The sequence below is a fragment of the Genypterus blacodes genome, unplaced genomic scaffold, assembly GCF_046128005.1.
Source record: "Genypterus blacodes isolate CSIRO-AG114 ecotype Tasmania unplaced genomic scaffold, CSIRO-AGI_Gbla_v1 ptg000112l_1, whole genome shotgun sequence".
NCBI lineage: Eukaryota > Metazoa > Chordata > Actinopteri > Ophidiiformes > Ophidiidae > Genypterus > Genypterus blacodes.
Window position 1 is genome coordinate 620,282 of NW_027466916.1, and position 22,623 is coordinate 642,904.

The following is a 22,623-nucleotide window of genomic DNA, read 5'->3' on the forward strand; positions in this document are numbered from 1 at the left end:
GACACGCCGCGCTGGTTTCCACGTTCTTCTTACTAGTCTACTTGGAAACTTGCACGTTAGTTTCTACTCCCTCATGCTCCAGCGCACTTTTTTAAGGCACTGTCTCTTTAAGGTGGCGGTGAGTTTGTCATATTGTGGTGTGGGCGGAGTCACGGGCAAGATGCAGATCCATCGACTTCTCACCTAAGCCACGCCCACTTTTCAAGCTAGGTCCAGACATTTTACGTGTAATATTTTGCGACAACTGACTGAAACATTGTAGGAAGAGAAAAAAAAACAACTGAGTTCAGTAAACATTTTGATTCTGTGACTTATGGTTCAAATAATTCATACTCTCACTGAGCTCCATTCATAATGTTCTATCTTGTTTGCGTGTGTGTGTGTGCATGTCAGGGGTAGATACACACACACAGTATCTGCTGGGTGAAGTTTGGCGTTCTTGGATTTTGACTCGGAGGAGAAGAAAGAGCTCCAGCAGGTCACATGTCACTGGGGGCCGACACACAGACCCCTGACAGACATGAAAGGACGCATTCATGACTTCTTCACACAAATCTGCAAAACAACCGCCTGCCTTTGAGCAGTCGCACTGTTATGCAATGGCTGCCGTGCAACAGGAATCAAACGCCGGCAAACACAAACTCGTCGTGTTGTTTTTTACTAGCGGGGATGCTCGGATGAATGCGCCGATCTGTTTGCTTTTGAGGCAACGAGATTCCAGCCCAAAGGCCACAAGTTTCTCTGTGACAAAAGCCAGTCTGCCATGCTTATGACAAACAGAAAGTCTTGTAAAATACCAATTTCACGCCGCTCGTAGCTCCGAATAAGGAGCCCTGTGGACGTGGGTGGGAAAGGGAGCGAAGAAGCAGAACAAAGAGACGGCCGGTCGGGGCCAAACCTCAAACCCTCACGGGCTGAGATGGTCTGCGCGGTGTCCGCTGCGTCCGTGGGGGCGGCGCCGCACATCAGAGCGTGTTTACACTCCGTAGGTCCACTACAATCGCTTACTGGAGGGAAAACAAGCCTTTGGTCTTTGAGCCGGGAGCCAAGAAAAAGCCGCTCCCGATTCCAGACCGGACTCTCTCTCTCCCACAACAACAGGTTGGTCGCGGAGAGCCGAGCAGAAGATGACAGGAGACAAATTGCAGGGCGGGAAAGGTTCATATTTTCTCTTGAACCCCCCCCGAATGGACGTCTTGGGAACGTGGGACGTCTCAGCTGGCGTTTCTCACACATAGATCAAGCGTCTGACATGCAAAGCCCCTCTCATGAGGAAGGAAAATCTATCGAGTGTTAGATGAGGAATTGCAAGTATCGCGTAAGTCACAGACGCAATAAATACAAGAGCTGACTCCTCCGTGAGGCGCTTCATCAGGTGCTGCTAGATCCAACAACCTGCTGGTGGATTTGCTGGGGTAGGAGGGATTACAAAGACAGCCTAACAAAGACAAACGCAGACAGCCAGGAACAAAAAGAAGGAAGTTTTCCAGTCTTTCGTCTGCATTCCTCAGCTCTGAAGCCTAGAGTCGCCTCAGATCCTTGAACCTATACAATCATCCCGCCATAATCCCCCCGCCCCCACAAAACAATGCTCTCACCCCCCCTCCCAGAGGAAGAGGGAGATACAGCACAGGTGGCGTCAGGTGTTTCCCATCGGAGACAGATGGGGCAAGAGCAACAGCTTAGACCAGAACAGGGATTCTTAAGCCGTTTGATGGGTGAGTGAGCGGCGGCGCAGGAAGCCGGATCGTTCACTGCAGGAAGCGGCAAAAGAAAAAGCTAGCACCTGTGCGGCGACCGCCACGAATAAAGAATAAAGACGGCGTAGGGACTGAAAAGAGAGGAAGACAAACAAATGAGTGAGGAGCATTGAGAGTGGAACGTGATTCATGTTTCACTCGGGCAGAGAGCGTGGAAACGAGTCGTGACTCCGCCTCAGAATCCTCGCACGAGAGGCGAGCCAGTTACTACAGAACACAGAAAGACGTTCGCTAAACTTTATCGCTTTTGGACAACGATTCTGATGTCGACTCCAATTTTACGCCGTTTTTTTTTCTTCCCTTTTGGAACTCTGTTCAGACGTGACCTCAGTTAACCGCTCCAGCCCGGAGGGAAAAATACAACTTTTACACTGGATGCATATTACTTGTCCTACTGAGCTCATTCTGGCAGTCAGCAGTGCATATAATACATCCCCTTGTTTTCAGTAATCAAGCTGGAACGTTCAACAGTGACGTTTGATGCAGAAGGCAAAAACTGCGACTTTCTTCTCCTCTAATGCCCTCTGATTGGGGAGAGAGGTAAGCAAACTGTGCTGGAGCCTACGTACCGGACAGCACCACCTCGATCAGGTCTCCTTCATGGATGTCTTCTGCCGAGGTCAGCCTCTGCAGGATGTTCTCGTCGTTTAAGTCATGGCGGAACAGCAGGATCTTGTCGTACATACCGAAGAAGCCGCACTCTGGAAACTGGAGAGGGGCAAAAGACACAAAGAGTCAAATTCCGATCTTGTTAAAGGATTATTTAAGTCATGTGTGAGGGACAAAGCTCACCGTGAGCTCACATCTGATACAGAAATCAAACACAGGACGTGACTGATAGAGACAAAAATAGAGAATGAGCCCATATATTTGACTTCATCCTGTGAATCAAAGGCAGATTTGATCCTGTACACCTCCTGCACATATGTGCACACACACACACACACACACACACAGGCACACACACACACTCATATCGCCATCACTGTCCATTTCCAGTGGTTTACGTCAGCTTCAGTATGGGGAACAGAACATTCAGTGGCTCAGGAAAGAAGCTTGTATTCAGCCGTCCTGTCCTCCCTTCAGAGGAATCTGCAGTATAAAGTGAGAGGAAATACCACCGGAGACCAACAACACAGACTGAAGTCCATGACATCAAACCAGCGGACTCACAACAGAGCCATAACAGGCCGAGCCTACCAGAGCCAGGTCATGAACTGGACTTAAAGTAGACCAAGGTGAAGTCACATGACCAAGGAAAGGGGCGGCGAGGAGGAGGAGGAGGGCGGGGTAGGTGGTAAACATCCTGAGAGGAGCAGAGGAGAATCGGCGTTCAGGAAGCGGAGCGCCAGTCAATACTGACTCACTTCCTGTATAGAGGGCTGCTCAGCATCGGTGCTGAAAAGCCACAGGAGGAAGAAAATGATACGCATACATAAAAGATTAGCGGAATGCATATAAATGTAAAGGATGTTCCCCTACCACACGTAGATCCCATCAAATTGCAATATTTTTCAGAAAAATTGCAACGCGATGATCTGTGGAAATCGTGCGGCCTTTTCACACCTTAGCACCTTAAACCCACAGAATATAATCAACCTGAGGAACCTGTACAGCTGATACTGTAGAGTTTTTACCAAGTTAACCACACTGTATAAGATTTGGTTAAAAAAAACAAAAACAATGTCAGAATTACTATTTGGGACACGGCTCAAGTTTCTTTGTTCAACATCAGTCTCTCCGCTTCCTTCACATCCTTCCACGCTCGCAGAAGAATCCCGTGAGCAAACAGAGAGAGGAAAGGCAGCTCACAGGGCCTTCAGAGAAGAAGACTGGATGAATATTCTCTGGAAGTCCTAAAACAGCAGGTATCAAAGTTGGATTGGGGAAATGTAATTTCACACGACAGCGTGAGCCTCTGCTGGCTGGCAGAGGAGGATCCACCAGCTGTTTCCTCCCGAACCTGAGGTCGTGCACAATGGGCTCCTCAAAACAATGCCGGCGTGGCCCGGGGAGCACCGGGCTTGGCACGCCGTCCGGGCACTGAACACGCGAGACACCTGGAGCCCCGTCGAGTGCCAAGACACACGGATACAGAGACGGCAAGACAGACGGGCGGCTCGGGGTAACACGGGTGTATCGGATGACTCGTGTCAACAAAGCCAGAAGGATGAACCGTCGGCGTGCAAAAACATAATTCTGCACAGAAACCGGCATCTAATGAAGCCTGATCTGCTATTGGAAGCAGTGGGGCGAAGACACAGACACTCGAGCAAACATCATGCTATGAAAGTGCATGATTTAATATGTTAATCACAGTCTGTGACCTGAATTGATGGGGGTGGTGTCAGGACGAGCCGAGCAGAACAATGAACAATTGCATTATTTCCCTCTAAGTCAACCACACAACAAATTGCTGTGGTGATAATTTCCATAAGGACTTACTGAAATGAAAAGGTGAATTTGATGAAATCACGGCAGCACATATCACAACAAGGCGGCTGTCAACCATTTGGCAACTTAATCTATGTTAGATTATGTATGTATGAGTCTGACATCGGCTATATCAAATCGAGTGCAAACAAACCTGAGGCTGGATGACTTATAGGGAAACAGTTTGTGAGGGAAAGGTTCAGCTCGGCTCTGGATGCTAACACAAGGCACGTGCCTGAGTAATGGAAGGTTTCCAACTGGCCCCCGCCCTCCTAACATCCTAAACCCTGTCACCCTCTGATGTGATTAATGCTATATGGCTCAAACCATCACCACCGCAGGCAGGGGGTGCGGGGGGTACATCCTTCCTGAGTGGGTTGCAGTGTCACGGTGAGGTTTTCCTCCACTCGCCTGACACGCCTGATCACAAACACACACACACACACACGCACAGAAAACTCCCGGTCGATGCCCAAATCTAGCCAGCTGGAGTCACCTCCGCTTGGCAACCCCCTACCGACAACACTTTCCACTGTATGGAATGGGTCGCGTTCCAGAGAAGGAGAAGCATCTGAGGTCCAGCACGTAACGAGCTGAGAGCGGAGGACTGCGCTTTTTTTCCGTGCCCCATTAGAGCGGAGGAAGCCAGAGGTACAAGAACAATAGACTGGCAGGTTCTGGATGACAAGTTTTAACAGTGCAATGTGAAGATGGTACGGATGGAGGTCACATGTCTGAGGTCACATGTCTGAGGTCACATGCATGCACGAAGCAAAAACCACTGTATTCCCAAAGTTGGAGGACATGCCGTATACATTTTCATTGTTCTTGGATTACGTAACTATGATAAACACATTGCAGGGGCTGTGATTAAAAACAAGACAGTCCTCAAACCTCCACCAAGGCCAAACATTTCGCTGAAACATGTATTTCTGTGCAGAGTTGAATTTTGGGATTGCAAATCTTGCGAAAGTAACTTGAAATTGATCATTCTGTAACATCAGAACTGTTCTGATGGAGCTCTGCAACTACTGAAGATACATTCAAACTATTCACACTTATCTGAATCGGCACGACCTCAGCTAGATGATGGTGGTAGTTGTATGTTTGTCGGCTATGCCTGGAATAATACAGCTCCTGTCCCGGGTTCTGGATGACACGTTTTAACAGCATCTTAACCATTGGCTTAAGATGCAGAGCCAATGGTTAAGAGTATTTTGGTTTGAAGGCTGGCTCTGCTACTATCTAGTGGTAACCTTGTGTTAATACAGGACAAGCAGTCTGAATGGTTGACTATGGCCTAAAAAAACAATAATAGTGTAAACAGTGGGTCATAGAACAAAAGCAGACGGGCCTTACAACTGTTATCTCATTGTATTTGTTCTTCATATAGTGCAGCGCTAACTCACACATACAGTATGGCTCCTCCCGAAACACACTAGCATGTGATTATAAGCCGTTCATCACCTATGCTCTCCTGTACACATGCACACCCTCACACACCGACCGTCACCCTCACATGCTACAGCGTACGTCTGTGCGGCCCATAGTGACTAAGCACATCCTTTGTCATCTTCAAACATAAAGCCATTCAGCCGAGCAGCCGCGACCACACACACGCACACCAAAGACCCCGGCGCTGAGACGCTGTGTGTGAGGTCCACGAGTCAGGCTGGAGAGACGAGTGGAAAGGAGCTTTGCAGTAGTAAGCTTTTGTTAAATGGACTAATCCGCCATTGATATGCTAAATCCTGTTATGAGGAAAGAGAGCGAGAGGCAGGAGGGGAGACAGTGGGGGAGAGAACCTCACCCCCGCTGATCAACTAAGTACATTTATAATTGCAATTTGTGCCATTTTGAAACTTTAATAACATGCATACATTTTCACTTTCAGAAGTATTTGAGGCAATATATTAGATTAGATGTTTGTACTTTTGTTGGTTGAGTAGTTTTTAGGATTCTGTTTTGTTGTATACGTTGTTTGCACTCGAACGAGCTGAGAAGTCGAATTTCATAATTGTCATTCTTAAAGTAACACACACACAAACTTTGGCATTAACAGTCAAACCAGGAATGTCGAGCCTGCCTCACTCACTCCTATATTTACTGTACTGCCTATTTACCCGACAAAGAGAGATCAAATATGCAAAGATGATTCTCAATTGAATCTTTTATCATCTTTCTCTGTATAGCAGCTCAAATTATCAATAAATTCACTGATGAGGGAAACAAAAATCGATTCAATCCAAGAATTGGGACTTGGAATCTTGGAATCTCAAAATCGTAAAATGAACACAGGAACTCTAGACATCACACTCATCCTGGAATTTCCAGTATGGGATCATCTCCTTTAATGAAGCCACACACCTTCTCCTTCTAATGTTAACATTTTGAGCCAATCTGATTACTTTTCTGAGTGTACATGGACACACTCACTCACTCCCACACACACACACAGGGGACCCATCACAATACTCTCTGGAGGTGAAGGGTAACTATTGTCCTATTGGGTTGGGAGCCAAAAACAAATCATCTCCGAGCCTACAAGAAGAAAGCGGTCTGGTTTGAGTTTAGAGCTGAGAAATAATGATGTGTTCTCCTGCATAATTGTCAGCTGAGGAGGAAATCGAAGACACAAAATGGTAGATTAGAGGAACAACAGTGTCACAACTCATCCATGTACGGAAGGATGAATATGACATTAACCTTAGCAAAACAAAAGCTGCGGCTGCTGAATGTTCTGCTGAATTTTGTTGCTGTCACCACAACATAACACAAAACCAATGTGTGCAGGCACATAGGACAATGAAAGTGCTTGTTGAAAGAGAATACCGTGCACATGATTGTGTGGTTAGGTATTTGTGCGTCTGTGTGTGTGTGTGTGTGTGTGTGTAAGGCGGTAGTGGGTGGTTACAGGGAAGCGGTGTGTTGAGCGCGGCGAGCAGGGTCTGACAGATGGCCATGTGATTACAGTAAGGAAAAGTATGCTGCTTGACCTCGGGCTGCCTCACACCTTTATTAGTCTGGCACCGCGCCATCCACAGTGAAACGTCCCACTCCGCTCGGTTTGCACGGACAAAAACTGGAACATATGTGTGGCTTAATGCGTTTGGCGTTCATAAAAGCAGCGTGGAGCGGCGTTTCTCTGTGAAAGAAGGGCTTTGGTTTGTCTCTCCTTCCTTATCTGAGGCTACTGGACACGCAAAACATCAAACATCTCAATAAATGAAATGGATTATTGTGCTTTTTGGTGATTCCTGATTCCTAACATGGATATTTTTGTCTTTGGTCCACACCGATCCGGAGTTTCTAATCTGCTCTCCAAAGTTAAGCTGGTTTTCAAATGTTTCGACTCTCTGAGAAAACCAAAACATCTAATGCTGTAAATGATCTTCACGATGATGTAAATACGGCCGCAGATCTGGGGGAATGTCGGCACACCTACTTTAAACTGGTCGAATTATGTTAGAACAAACCAGAGGCTTTGTGTTTTTGGTGGTGTTTATCTTTAAAACCCATGGCTAATTCATTAGTCTTGGGGTTTACAGAGTTCTCCTTATCCCAATTTCTTCCCCAAACATACTTACTTGAATAAAAACAAAACGTCAGCCACAAATGTCTGAAAGAACAGACGCATTCTCGTTCTACTGATTTGTGTTTTGATAAAAACAGAAAAGTAGACACTCCTGTAAGTCTTTTAGAAAAGATTATGAGATGTAAATTCAGGGTGAAGGTGAATCAGCGGCAGTCGCCCTGTTTAACAAAATCAGCAAGTCTGAGTGAACAAAGGTCAAAAACCACGTCTATAGGAGGTATGGTACTTTACGTAAGGCAATAACAAATATTAGCGCAACGGTAAAGGCCCGACTGACCTCCACGCAGAGGGCACCATGTATTTTCATCAAGGCACTGCCATCCTGTAAATCATTTAACCAGGGTCAGGAGGAAGAGGGCCCTCATTCATTTAGCTGGAGGTGGCAAGCAGAAGCGTGTCACAAGATTAGAAAGAGACAAGGTGCTTTTATTCGTCAGATAAATGAGCCTATTGAGCGACGCAAACGCAATCGTTTACTGTGAGGCCGCGACGCGGCGCTTCAAAGACCAGGAGACACAAGCTGCTGGTCTCACTGGGTTTATGATGACTATCTGAAGTGGGTCCCCGAGGACATGGGGACACCAAACAGTCAGACGCTTGTGCGCTCCTGCTCTCTCTGGCTTGCTGCAGCACCACTGTGCACATTGAGAGAAGACTGAGAAACAACACAACTACTGCAGCCCCTAGAGCAGACAAACAACACACATGAACAGTCAGGTTGTGTCGTTACGAGCCACTTTAAAGCCTGCGCTCGCTGCTTTTTCTGTAATTATACTGTAAGTGTGCGGTAAACAGCGAAGAGAGAGGATTTAACAGCATCTGTAAACGTAGATTTACAGATTAGCATGTTAGCGTGGGCGTATAACTCTCTGTAAACGTCCCTGTCATCTGTTAGTCCTTCAGTTAAACAGTGACCCACTTATTTCAATTCACTATTTCACCATCAGATTCTCTTTGGCACAAAACCTGGATGCTAGCCAGCTCTCACTGGTCTTGGTCTTGAGCCTTGAGCACAGTGGGTACATGTATGTGTTACATGTAGGGCTGTCACCATTAAGAAGTCATCATCGACTACTTGATTTATAAATATAAGCGATTAAAAAGAAACAGAGTAGATTACTCAGCAAAGTGGCAAATGGGAAGATGGATCCTGACCTGGAGCTAAGCTAAGCTACGCTAATTTCAGCAGTCTTCTCAATGACAAGGCAGAAACACAACCTTTGCTGCTTTGGACAACTTATTCTCTCCTTTGTTCTCCTCCTTCCCAGTATATACAAATATCAACTACTAATCAGTTGATTAATCGATTTTCAGAACTATGGACAATGACAGCTCTGATGTCAACATGTTCCACACAGTAATGAACTCTTTCTTGACTTTTGATGTACAACAGATTTAATCAGTAACATGTGCTGACTCAGTGCGTGATATTACTCCCCTGTAAGTCATGAAACTGTAAGTTCCACTGAGCCGTAGCCAGTAGTGTGGTGTTGTGATGTCAAAACAGGGGGGGGAAGCATTTGTTTGACTTTGAGGTGCACGTTTACGGCCACAACAAAGGAGAATACTGCAATTGCTCCTCAAACGAAAGCGTCGGAAAATCCAATTATGTGCTCACACGAACCTTGTGGGGGGAAAACTGTGTAATTAGTTTGCTCAAGACGCAGCAAGCACGGTGCGGAAAACTGTGTTAACTTATCAAAGTCAACAGAGGAAATGTATTTGTTTTCATTACATTAGTATTAATATAATGGCAAGGCAATGTTTTCCGAACAACAAAGTACGAGAAACGCCTGCACAAAGAATTGGTTAGTTTCTTAGAAAGAGCATAAAGGATAAAGATGTACTTTCACTGTATTGTTCAGCATAAAGTGTAAGTGAGGGAGAGAGAGAGGGAGAGAGGGAGAGAGAGAGAGAGAGAGAGCGTAACTGATTGACAGTGTTGCCCTCATATGGTGCACATAAGGCTTCTTTTACAGTTAACGCTTCTCATGTCATCGCTCTCCACAACACAGAAACGCTGAAGTCTGCCTCTTTTCCGCTGCGAAGTCGAGATAGAAACTCCACTGCGGGTAACAACCTGAAGCAGCCCCGAGCAGAGCGTTGGAGGAGGAAAGAAAAGGAAACTGGTGCTGTGGGTGAGAATCTGTGACTTTCTCACTCGGCAGGCTGACTTTACGTTTCCTTCCATGTGGCAGTGTTTGGTTCACGGCTCATTCATAGATTTAGTTGCACCGTCCCGGAACACAGGGCTGCATTGTTCCAAACAATAGACGAGTACAGTAAAGTTTGCGGAAACATAATCAGCCAAGAACGGAATAAAGCATGACGCATAAATCTTTCGGCCACTGGAGTCGATTTCAAATTATGTTATCGCCAACAAGCTATCTCCATTCATCCAGCCACCTAACACACACACATCAACACACAAATATGCACATTATTTTGCTTTTATGAGGACAAGGGTCAGTGTAAAGTTATTGTTTGACCGAACGACGGGGCACCTTGCCGCTTTCTTTCAGTCGTCGCGTTTCATAGACGTGCAAACAACAGCCACCCAGTCTGCGGTGAAGCTGACAAGAAAATCAGAGGTCTGAAAATGTGCAGAGCGCTCATATGCAATTAATTTGCTGATGATGCAGTTCTCTATACTGCAATTTAAGATTTGTGTGTGTGTGTCTGCGTTTAGTTGCAGACAAGGTGGAATCGCAATGCAAACCGCAGCGCTATAGATCCAGGCCTCCGTCCAGACCGCAGTGTGAGCGTCAGAGTAGGAGACTCTCCACCTGTCATTCTACACCAGCTTCAACCATCAGGAGACAAATGAAGCTCCACCGCAGACCCGTTTTACATCAACCGCAGGAGTTGATGGTTTTCGACCCAACACCGACCCAAACGTTAGAAATGGGAGAACCTAGCTGTGGTCTTCTTCTCCGACCAAAACCTTACAATTATTCTGTCGATCTATTTAGGTTTTTGCACACAAAGAAACAATGCTCTTTTGTTGCAGTCTGGCCCGAAGTACAAAAGCAGTGAAGTGCAGAGATAATGGTGATGAGGTCACCGTTTGGTTGCGCGCCACTGTATCGCCGACGAGAGCCAGGTGGCTTGCTGCCTAATAGCCCCATTCTTTACATGCATGACAGAAAGGGCCTCCCCTCATCGCCGTACACATGTGGGTGTATACTTGAATTGGTGCATGAGTGTTCAAGTGTGTGTGTGTGTCATGAGTATTGCATAGATAACTGTGTCCAGAGGCCAGTCGGAGAAGAGGAAGGCTGAGTCACAGGATCTAAGCCCTCTCAGGAAGAGAGCAGTGTGATCTAAGACATGCTTGGCCAGGCCCCCGCACGCTGCTGATGAGTTATAGCCCCGCTGCGATCCTTCGCCAAGCGCCTCCACCTCAGAGATATACTGCAGCACACACTCCATCTCCCCTCTCTCTGGCCTGGAGTAGCGGAGGACAGCTGCCAGATTCACCTCCACACAGGGCAAATAAACAGGTGAAACTGAAGGGGGGATGAGATTGATGGTGACTGCAGGTTCTCTTGTTCTGTAGGACAGGAGGTCAGGATGTAGGAACACGTCGCCGTTGCACAACAGATTTGTTAAGAATTGCAGAGGAGTTGCTTTATTTTTGGTCTTTATGATTAACGACTTCAAGCAACAGTCACAATTTACCGGTGCAGCAGCGGCGGTGTTGTCTTAATGGTTTCATAGAAATAGAGTTCAACCTTTTAGTTAAATTCATGAAGCTGCCCCAGACTTCAAATCTATTAGGTAACAGATCTACAGACTCATGTGTGCGCAAAAGAGCGTTGATTCATTTTCCGATGCTTGCAGCTTAAAGTCCCAACTGTGGAATTCAGAGTTTGGATGATTCCACCACTCTGGGCTCATATTCAGACGTTTATGGACTTCTCCTCACGACAAGCAGGACGCATATCAAAATGGAGAAATGAACCAAGCTGCATTAGATATGTGATAGACCAAGGAGCCCACTTCTAAATAATGCAAACACATTACAAATGTTCTTACATATTCCATATAATAATGTAATACAGGATTTTGTGTTTTGTTTAGCTCAGTTTCGTTGTTGTTTCTCAGGATTACCAGTTTTTCCTCTTTGTTGTCTCTCAATCTTCTGTGTTGTAATTAGCAGAGAATTTGGGGGGTAAATGAAACGCAACAGCTAGACGTCTCACGCTGTAATCTGGGACTGTTGGAGAAGCCAAAATCTAAACTAAACTAAACTGGACTAAAAGTTTGATTATGACCGATTCAGCCAAACTCCACCAGTCCTGCAAGCTGTTGGCTTCCTCAAAACGACGTCACCGAAAAGCAATTTCTCCCAACATTTAAACACACAGACAGGAATAATAGCAAGTGCAGCGTAGAGAAAAGCCATTAGAGCGCCGGCACACAGACTGAACAAGCTGTGCTGCTCCGCCGACCGCAGCAGATTGAGGAGCAGGAGGAGAGAGAATTTGGAAACAGGGAGCGGCGCTGAGGAGAACCAAGTGACTGAACAGCATGTATGGCTGAGGAAAGTGAGGGAAGGAGCCATGCCGACTGTCTAATTGTATCTCGCGTGTTTAAAAATGGTCAAACAAAGCAACCAAACAAAAGCAGAGCGGCGTTACAGCTACTTCTTGTTTCATTTGGACGGTGGCGCTCTGCATGAGGGTGAACGCTGCTCTTTATGCGGGTGCTAAACACACATCTCTGAGGACCTTTCACCTCAAAAATTCACTAGGTTCCCTCTCTGGTTCTATCAACTTGTAATTGCACTTCCTCTGCCACCTTGCTATCGGTTTGTAAGATCACTCACCGAGCTGAAAGACAGGAAAAGCAAACAGTGCTGAGAAAACAACACAGAATGAGACGTTTATGCCAGCGGTTCCGACCGCGTGGATCAATAACGGCAAAGAAGAAGAAGTGTGTGGCCTTTGTGTGTTTTATCGGTGTTATGTTTTGTTAAAGTACATGTGTTGAATAGTGTGAAAGACTTGAGGTTCACATCGAGACGAATCCTGAGGTGCCCTGAACGCTTCGTTTGGCTTCCTCCTACTCCTGTAACACCATGATGTCATCATGTAACAGACACGCCCACAAAGCATGAGGCTAAGGGGGGGTCACTGCTCACACCTGAGAGCGTGAGGCATGATTCATAGATTAGGATGTGATTCCCCTTGTAGCTGCAGCTTTTTGGGGGGCTCAAACCCCAAATCAGACTCCATCAGTAGGAGGCGCAACTGAGTCATATATCTTGAATTTATGGATTCTTGTCAGGATCTAATGAAGACTTCAGCAAATTTTAACAAAAAACCTTTTACACACTGTAAGAGATGGCCTGTTTTCACTTCACATGCACACTAGAGCGAGCAGAAGAAGATCAAACAGAACCATGAATGAAATCTGTAAAATACAAATAATTTAACTCATTAACCAGGTTTAGCCCTGGCCAGGTGTAAACACACACACACACACACACACAGAGACACACACACACATGGCCCCCCTGCCAGTGCCTGTCATGGTTCAAGTCCTTTCAGAGTGCTAAGGTTGTTAGTGAGCGAGGCCAAGAAACATCTGCTGACTTATCAGAGCCCAAACTCGAGCCTTTAATGAGTAAATTAATAAGGGAAATGAGACTTCCTCTTTCAGTTACAGATTTATGAATGAAATTTAATGGAGTCACTGAAGAAGAACTCGAGAGACGCTGGGCGTTTGGGGCCAAAAGTCAACAGGATCCTCTGCGTATTAAATGAGGATTGAACACTTCTGCTGCCTGACACTTCCAGCATAATCACAATGGAAAACCCATTCGCCCGGGAATAACAAATTTGAGTGACGCTGGATTATCTCCGGCCACCAGCCAGAGTCAAGGATGGCGAAGGGCGTTCGGGGAAGTGGAAACCATGCGAGTCTGCGTCGTGGCAGGAGTGGTCGTCTCCTGATGGTTTTGGCTCCAGCGGGTCATCGGCACCTCCCCGCTTTAAGGGCCTGCCAGCGGGGCCGTCCCCTGCCTCCCCCACTGCCTCCCCGTCCTCGTCTCCTCTCCGCTCTGTCATTCCCTGACTCCTGCGGCCGCGGCCCTGTGTTCTGCCTTGCCACTTTACATTTAAAGGCGAACGACGCTGCAGAAATGTGGACTGCAGATGGTAGAAATTACTTAGCTCACTTAACTTCAGAGATCCCCCCCCTCCTTTTTTTCTTCTCTCTCTCTCTGCCTTTCCGCAAATTACTCCAAGACCCAGCAAATTGATAGATTCCTTGTGCAAGTGGGCTTTTTGAGTCGTACATGGAAGACTTTTGGTTTTAGCAGCAACCCCAATTGTAATATTAATTCAGTCAACTCCATGGGTTTGGACTGGGAGAGCACGCCTCGCATACGGACGCCGAAAACCATAGAAGATGGAAAAAGGCAAAACCCCAAACGGCGTGCGCTCACAACCGATACCAACACTGAGTATTCTGACTGGAGGGTGACCCTTTTTTTTCCCCCCTGAGAAGGAGCTGAATGTGCTTTCCAGGAAACGTCTGGCCCCATGTATATCACACATAGAGCCCTGTGCTGCTGGGACGTCCTCTGGAGTGAAATATGGCTGCCAGCTCCATAGGAACATGCAGATGTGGGTTTATACCGTCCAAGGGAGGCAGGGGAGGGAGACGGCAGTGATTTATTTCCCGTGTGTTTCAGCTAGTTTAGGGTCGATGTGAACTGCAGTCGCTCCGTTTTCCATCTGCACTTTCTCTTCATATTTTCCTCTCCTTATACTTCATTTCTTAACCTTCCAGATCCTCTCAGTAAGCATTTACTTTTTTATATAGAGCCAAGGTTTGTCTTTTGATTATTCTGCTTGATGTCTTTGTGTTCCACAAAAACTCCAAAGCTGAATTTTCTCTTGAAGCATCGAGTACGAGCGCTGAATACAGACGAACGCCATCACAAAGGCATAAAACGCACAACTTGGTTAAACATTCGCGTCTGTTGTAACTCAGTTTAATTAGATTGAGGAGGGAATGTTGATTTGAGCCTTGTTTTTCCACACTAAGTGTTACCTTACATCGTGGAACCGATATTACTCTAAGGTTTAGAACGATCCAAATCCTTCTGTTTTCATAGTCTTCTGCTGTTTCATGTTGTCCCGTGAAGCCTGTGGAGTGTTCCTGCTTCAAAAAGGCCTTTGTCTGGCTAATTACAGAGGCAGCTGTACAGCCCTCAACTAGAGACTCGGAGTTATTGCACTAACAAAACCAATAGGGGAAACCTGCGGCCGAGGCAGCTGCTATTCACAAGCCAGCGTTTCCAGCTGTACTGAAAATGCAGTAATATCCTAAGGACAAGTGCTAAAATGAAACTATTCATAAAACCGAAGTTTGTGGCAGAAGTTTAATGTTTTTTCCATTGCCTACGTCCAAAGAACTTTAAATTTCCTTCCGCCTATCCTACTGAGCTTTATCGCCCCCTCTGACAGAGACAAAGCCTTTAGCCACTACACTGCAAATGCTCTATTTCATTTCATATTTGAATACAGTTCCAGACAAAATTGAATTGTTGTTGCAGCGCCACCATCAGGTCGACTGGTGTTTAGTGTTATGGGATAAGTAGCGACTGCACATGTGCACCAAGTTTGGTTCCAGCCTGGTCCAGACATTCTTTGGGTCTAATTTAGTGATAATTAACCCAGAATGGTAGGAGGAGCTAAATACACGGGGAACAGAACAATCTAAAGGGCCAAAAAGTAAGGATAAAATGGGCGTGGCCTATATTAATGGCTGGGGATAAATCAAAGGAATCCAGGTGAGGAACATTTGGATTCTATGATTAACAGTTACAAGTAGAAGTGGTTATTATAGCGCCACCATCAGACCGACCGGTACCAAAACTGGATTTCTTCCAACCTGCCCACCTAGTTTCACTGGAATCTGTCTTAAACATTTAGTGATATCCAGCTAACAGACAGAATAACGTGACTGTAAACATGGCCTCCTTGGTGGGGGGTAATTATGTGGATGATGTATTTGAGATTGCATCATCATTTGGCCAGCGTTCAGTGCTACCAATCAAGCACTTGAAATATGTGTGTTTGGTAACAATCTATTCCCACCCATCCTCTGTAGCATCACATTATCCTCCAAAAATGCCTGCGTGCGGAGGAATGCTGTCGCTGGCCGCCTGTCCCGGCTGACCAGCTGGTTGTTGAGGAGTCATTCTCAGGGAGTCGTGAACTTTTGTCCCCGCCGCTGCTCCCTCGCCGGCTGCACAAAAGGACTTGGGCGACACCAAACAGGAAACGCTCGACAAGTGGAAGCTATGGATGTTTATCTCGCGCCGCCATTCATCAGGCCCCCGAAAACCAGACGGAGCAGCCGCCCGAGAAGGAGCGGAGAAGTGGTGCCTTTATCACTTAAGGCTGCAGCTGAGTGGCCGGCAGCCATGGAAGGGGCCATCGGTTGACCATCAAGTCAACATCAGAGCTGGTACCCTTCAGGGTGGGTCACAACCTCCCGCTGGCTCCCTTCATCCTTTCTCACAGTCCCCAAGGAGCCTGGCTAAGAGCTGATACCTTGTTCCAAGTGACACTCGACTATGTTTGTGTTGTGAAGCGTTCACTCAGTTGCGAGGGCAGAAACCACAATGGCTGCTTGAAGAAACTGAGACTGTAGCTATCAGGATCGGGTTCCCCTACACTTCGTCTGACCTTAACCACAAAAGCTGGTGACTGTGTTCCAAACCGCTACTATCAAAACCAACCCGAGATCAGATCAGCGCGCAGAATGCAGAGAAAGTCAATCTTTTCAGTGGATGCCAGCCAAGTCATGTGGTCGGGTCGTTAGCAGGAAGAGGTATGAGCCATACGGCATCTATACAATACAGGCCGCACACTGAACAATGAGGCTGATTCAAAACCAAAGGGTTCAGCCAAGATATGAAATGTCAGACTTAAATCCGTGACGCTCTACACACAGTAAAGGAGACCATATGCAAACATCTGGAAATTTCACAGCTGTCCTAACCACATCCAGGGTACGTCTGCAAAAGTGTAAAGGCCCCGTTTTCAAGGCAACATCAATAGATAAACCTCCTGCAAAGGTGGGAGAAAGCCGACAACAAAGCCCGCCACACTTCCTGTGAGTTTAACAGTCAACCGACGGTGGAAAAGCAGCAGACTCCTCAAGAGAACATCAGTGCAGCAAAGCAAGACACAAACTTCAGCAGCGTCAAAGCTCTATAGAACAACTGCAGGAGAAACATGAGCTCAGTGATCCAGCAGCTTAACACACTGCTACTCTGCAACCTGCTGCTCCTCTTTGAGCTTTCTGAGCTTATTTATTATTTGGTTTGTTGCTCGTGACACGCCGGCTTTCTCCAGCTTTTCTTCTGCGAACCCCTCACCCGACTTATCTCAAATCTCCTGACATATTTCCAGGAGTATGTTGGGTGTTGGTTTCCCACTGGGCACTGAGTGTTTTTGGAACAGAACAGTTCTCAGTTTGGCTCCAACAGCGATGGAAAATCAAGAGATTCCAGCTTCTTCTTCAGCTGATTTCATTGATTAGCCCCTCCTCTCTGATTGAGGATGAAATCGGCTGTTGTGTTGTTTTCAGTTGGCTCCTTCTCAGCTCACACACACCTTTTGCCACATACAAATCTTCCATCATACTTTAAAACACCTTGAGATAGCATGAAAAGAGCTGGAGGACACTGCTGAGCGGAAAAGGAGCTCGTAGTTGCTTTATAATCGCTGACACAGCAGAAAATGAATCACTGAATTGACAGATTTTGGTGAAATGAGCAAACTCGCCTCTTTCACGACGGAGGTGTGAGTCACTTCAGAATCAGACGATCTCTCTGAGGAGGAAGCAGCATCACGGTGGGGGAACACACTTCCATCCACTCTATCTCCACGCAGATATTACCACATATGAAGCGTTTTCCTGTCTCGTCTCTGCTGACACAGACGGCTGAAGTTCTGCTGACTGGAGAAATCCTGGGACGATTGTCAACAGCTAAGCCAGGGTCAGGGATCCTCAGCTGGAAAAGTTGGCCAGGATGAAGCAGACTTTGTAAAAAGCTTACCATTGTCATGCATATTTTAGGATGCGAAGTGAGCCAGGGATGGACTGGATTGTGCAGAAGGCTCAGTCATATTTTCCATTGATATCAAAGCCATATGGCTGGATTTCATGAATTAGCTGAGGCCGCGCACAGAGCAGCCCGACTCTGGCGGTGATAGAAACACAAGCGAGGCTCTGTAACGTGGACGAGAGGGCCGCATGTGTTCTGTAATGATGATGTGCAGTATGTACAGTATGTTCAGCAGTACGCTCTCACGTGTTTATTATACATGTTCCACCCTTTGAGTTCCCATGACGCTGGGCCAGAAAATTACATTGTTTCCTGTCATATCTCATTAGAACGCCTGGCATCTGTAGAGGAGCGTACTGTAAACATACCTTTCAGTGTGTGTGATGTGAAGTGATACACGCAGACGGCGATCAGAACTGGCACCAAACCGATAGGCGATGGTGATCTCATCTGGCACATTCCCAGCACTGCACACTCTCAATGCGCCGCACTGATTTCTGCTCCCTCTCTCTTCAAAGCCTCGTACTTCCCACCCTTTTCCTGTTACAGATTCTTGCGAGGGGGCCAATACGTTACGGGATCCATGTAAATATGTGCAGTGATGAGATTTTCTGCTCTGCGGACCACGACTCTTCATAACCAGCTAGTGAGAATCAGCAGACCTCATAAAGAACAACAACATTACCCTGCTCCTCTGGAATGTCAGCTTGGACAACATGGAAGCAGAGGACGGGACACAGAGCGCTCCTTCACCGTCTCTCTCCCTTGGCTGCTCCACGCACGCTTGGCCCATCGCTCATTTGACCTCCATGCAAATTAAAAAAAGACGATCGCCCCGAACGCAAATGTCCTTTTCAGATCCTCCAGGCTGATGAAAGTGCTTTTTGTTTAATCACTCTGTCGTAATTACAGGCACCAACGGAGTAATCAACATTATTGACGCCAGATAAAATGCAGGATTTCATTATTCCAGCAGGCTTTGCACGCCAGTAATCTCTTACAACTGTGGCTTTAGAGGTTTGGAGCACTGGGGAATGTTCATAAATATGATATATAATACAGAAGCAGAATTATATTGGAGGTTTTCAACTTCCTGAGCAAATTTTAGTGTTCAAATACGTCACAACAAAGGAATCCTAGCTTGTTTCTTTACGGCCCAGATGATTTCCATAAATCCGGAGATTAAAAAGTGTTTCCTTTATCTTTAACCACTTTCAGCACAAAGACGCCTTTTTTTAACCCTGTATAGACTAAACACTGGATTGATTAACTGTACAAATATAAAGCCAATCAATACCTGTTGCAGCCTTTCAGCCTAATAAACAGCTCTCTTCTTAATGTGTGTTAAATCTGCACTCCGGCGTCATTGCAATAATGTCGGAAATAATGACATAAGACGACTACGGGCGCAGCGAAGCTACTAAGTAACTCTGTAAAGGTGGGCGTGTGCATACGAGCGTGTATCCGTGCACTTGCATGGTGTGCAGGCATACACACTTGCACCACAATGTAAATAACAGGTGCTGCTAGCCTGTGCAGTGTAAGTGGAGCAGCGTCGGTGCCGCCGTGTGCATGCTTCTGCGCCGTTTGACTCATTTCTCGGCGCATGAGACCCAGATGTCTGCTTTTGCACGACTAAACCCAAACAGATGAATATGGCAGAAGATGGCAAAACACATGTTGGTGCATCGTGTCGCTTCATAACAACTGCTTCAAGTTTAAAAGCAAGTTATTCATAGTGGATTTGCATCTGTTGGAGACGGAAGAACAAAAGAAAAAGCACACACAGGGAAGGAAGGAAGGGTTTGATGAGGGGTATTCCATATTAAGCAATAACTACAAAGCCATCCAGAGTACGAATCCTGTTAGAAGAAACTTGAGTTAAGCTTTAAACGAGGCCTTTAGGGTTCTTACCTTCTGATCGACGATGGAGCAGACCAGATCCTTGACAGCAGACAGTGACAGGTCGCTGGCCTCCAGGTTCACCGTCTCTCTAGTCAACCCGATCTGAAGCAGGAAGGACACCCCATGGAAGGAGCCGCGGGAGTTGGTGGGGCTCGGGGCGCTGTGACTGCCGTTGGACAGCCGCGTGTACAGCGGTCCGGGCGGGCTCGCCGACAGGGCGGGCGCCGAGGACGGGTGGAGCGGATGGAGAGAGTGGAGGAAGGCTCGAGGTAAGGACGGGGGAGAGGAGGCAGACATTGGGTTTCTTCCAATTGCGGGGACGAGTGAAATGCAGAAGAGTGGAGGGTTAAGCTGGAGGTGGAGGAACGCTGGATCCTCAGTCCATGATACGAGAAGGCAGTCTCACCTCGTCTTCATCAGCGTGACAGAGTGTTTTCTCATATTACGGTGGGAACAGGCTGAACGTCCACAGCTCGCACTCTTTCACTTGACGGTGGAGAGAAAAGTCTCAGAAGGATTCCCGGACCTCTGCAGTAAATCAACGAGATGAACTTCATATCCTTGACTGGTGCTTCTTCTCCTTACTTAAGTCAGTAATCCACTCTGACCACAGGAAGCCTGTCATCACACAGATACACACACACACCCACACACACACACACACACACACACACACACACACACACACACACACACATACACAGTGTTAAACGTTATCTACTTGGAGCCTTCTGTTCATAGTGACATGTGATGACGCTGTGTGGTTTCTTCTTTGAGTTCCCAGTAAGTTCTGTGTTTACAGTGGAGTTCCAATGATTATGGAAAATATAAGCAATGTAAAAATAATGTCCTCAACATGAAAGCTGAGCATTAGCCTCGCCTAAGAGCTTACTTATGACAAATAATAACAGACCCACAAACAGTTTCCTTCATGATGTCATACTTATTCACTGGGGGTGTATGGATGTATTGATTCTTAAGGTGGAAATTCAACTGCATTGATCTGGAACATGAAGACTCAATCATCATCATTTACTTTGGACATAATGAAGCAAAATTATTTTAAATATCTAGTTTTCTGGAGTTTTCTAGATCAAGAACAAGTTTAGAGCATTCAATATCCGTTGTACTACACTAATACAATTGTATTTAAGTTCCCTGTGTATCAAAATAACCAAATCACACTGAATCATAATGGACATTAAACAGATCTGATGCATGACATCGCTCCATAGAAAATCTAAATAGAGTCAAAGGTTTATATCCCTATAGTATTAAAGTATGATTAAAGTACCTATATCATCACAATATCAACTAAACTAAATAACTGATTGAAAGGTGTCTCATATTCCTTTGCTTTGTAAACATTTAGTTCTTTATACCAATCAATACATTATTTTATAAAAAGCTTCATATGATATCTAATGACGTCACAGCTCTCAGTCACAGATGTCTGAGATGTCTGAAGTTTGCATTTATACTTTTCCATCTCGTAACTATCAAACACACATGTGTGTATGTGTCACATTCTGCTCTGTACTGCCTCGTATTCAGGCAGAAGTTGACTTTGATCCGTCTAACTCACATTATTGTAACTGTTCACGCTGATCGAGGCTCACTAACGCGTGGTTAGTTTGGTTCGTTCGGTGAGTTAAACTTTCTCGTGAACTTCTCTTGTTTTGATGAAGTTAACATAACCGAAGCTGCCGCAGGCTTGAGTGCGAGACGCTAAGACGAGAACTAACAAAGCGAAACAAGTTGATCAATTCTGTTTACAAGACTCCAAACTGCAGAAGAAACATCTGGGTCCAGGGCTCCTGAACATCTGCACCCCTCCCACTTTCGATTGGTTTGCTGGCAGAACGCGAGAACGAGCGGCGAATGCCAGCAAAACAAGTTACACAAGCGGGCAAATCTGCACATTTAGAGCCTTTAAACGATCAGAAAGGCGCTTTAAGTCAAACCAACACGACAACAAACGTCGAATCGAGCGTTGGTGAAATGATACTTTACCTTCACAATCATCAAAGGGCGCTTTTCTTTCCATTGTGAGTGGACTGAAACTTTGCGAGTCCATCAAGTGAGCGGAGCGCAGAGTGTTGGAGCTGATACCCGCACAAAAGGCGCAGCGCCGGCGGCCAAAACGGAACAAACGTCCCAAAACGAGAGACGAACCGAGCGGAGCGCGTATGGAGCAGATATCTCCTCTTATCTTTTAATTCCAGGTAGTAAATTCGTGCGCATCTTCTGCTCCCTCCAGCTGTGTCTACTCCCCCTGCTGCTCGGCGCACAGGGGCGAAGGAGCGCACAGGGCGCCGCTGGGCTTTGGAGTCTTTTGGAGCTGCGCGCACCGCAGACGCTCCATGTGCGGGGCGGGATGAGCGAACTACAGGCCCCGGCGCGGCAATGGCGCCTCCGCCGGATCACTGCGCATGTGCCTCTTTCCTTTTCCGTTATTTCAACTCGGGTCGTGCCAGAAAAAAAAACTTTATTCCCAATCCACGCGAGCCCCACGTCGGGAGGTTTGGTGAGCGGGGGTCCGGGGAGTCACCGCGGGGGTCTTTGAGGGGACTCCAGGCGGGGATGAGTCACAGTTTGGAGTGTTAAAAGTGGAAGAAGTGGCTTTTCCAGCAGAGCTCCAGTCTCTTGTTTGGTCTCTGGTCTCTGGCTCCAGTGAGAGAGCTGCACTCATTCACATGGAATTCCTGTGGAAGTGAGGGTCCTCAGTCGTGACCCCTAAGACCTCACAGTGCGGGAATGTTTTAGGTTTAATTGGAGAAATAAGGATGAAATGTCTGTTAAAGTGAGCTAGAAGGGCCTGGGAGAGAGAAAGA

At 46.5% G+C, this 22,623-nt stretch overlaps 1 protein-coding gene across 4 annotated transcripts in view; it reads right to left on the reverse strand.

Annotated features, from left to right (window-relative positions):
- The window catches only part of prkd3 (protein kinase D3), a 37,088-nt gene extending 14,985 nt beyond the window's left edge, over window positions 1-22,103 (reverse strand). For 2 of the 4 annotated variants that reach the window (XM_076161645.1, XM_076161642.1), the window contains exons 1-4: window positions 21,803-22,103; window positions 20,196-20,792; window positions 19,799-20,093; window positions 2,330-2,468 (exon numbers count right to left, since the gene is read on the reverse strand). In XM_076161645.1, the coding sequence (XP_076017760.1) occupies window positions 2,330-2,468; window positions 19,799-20,093; window positions 20,196-20,230 (469 nt within the window). In that variant the 5' untranslated portion in view covers window positions 20,231-20,792; window positions 21,803-22,103. The remainder of the gene's footprint in view (window positions 1-2,329; window positions 2,469-19,798; window positions 20,094-20,195; window positions 20,793-21,802) is intronic. The other 2 variants (XM_076161644.1, XM_076161643.1) reach the window with 2 other exon arrangements.
- Between the last annotated feature and the right edge of the window lie 520 nt (window positions 22,104-22,623).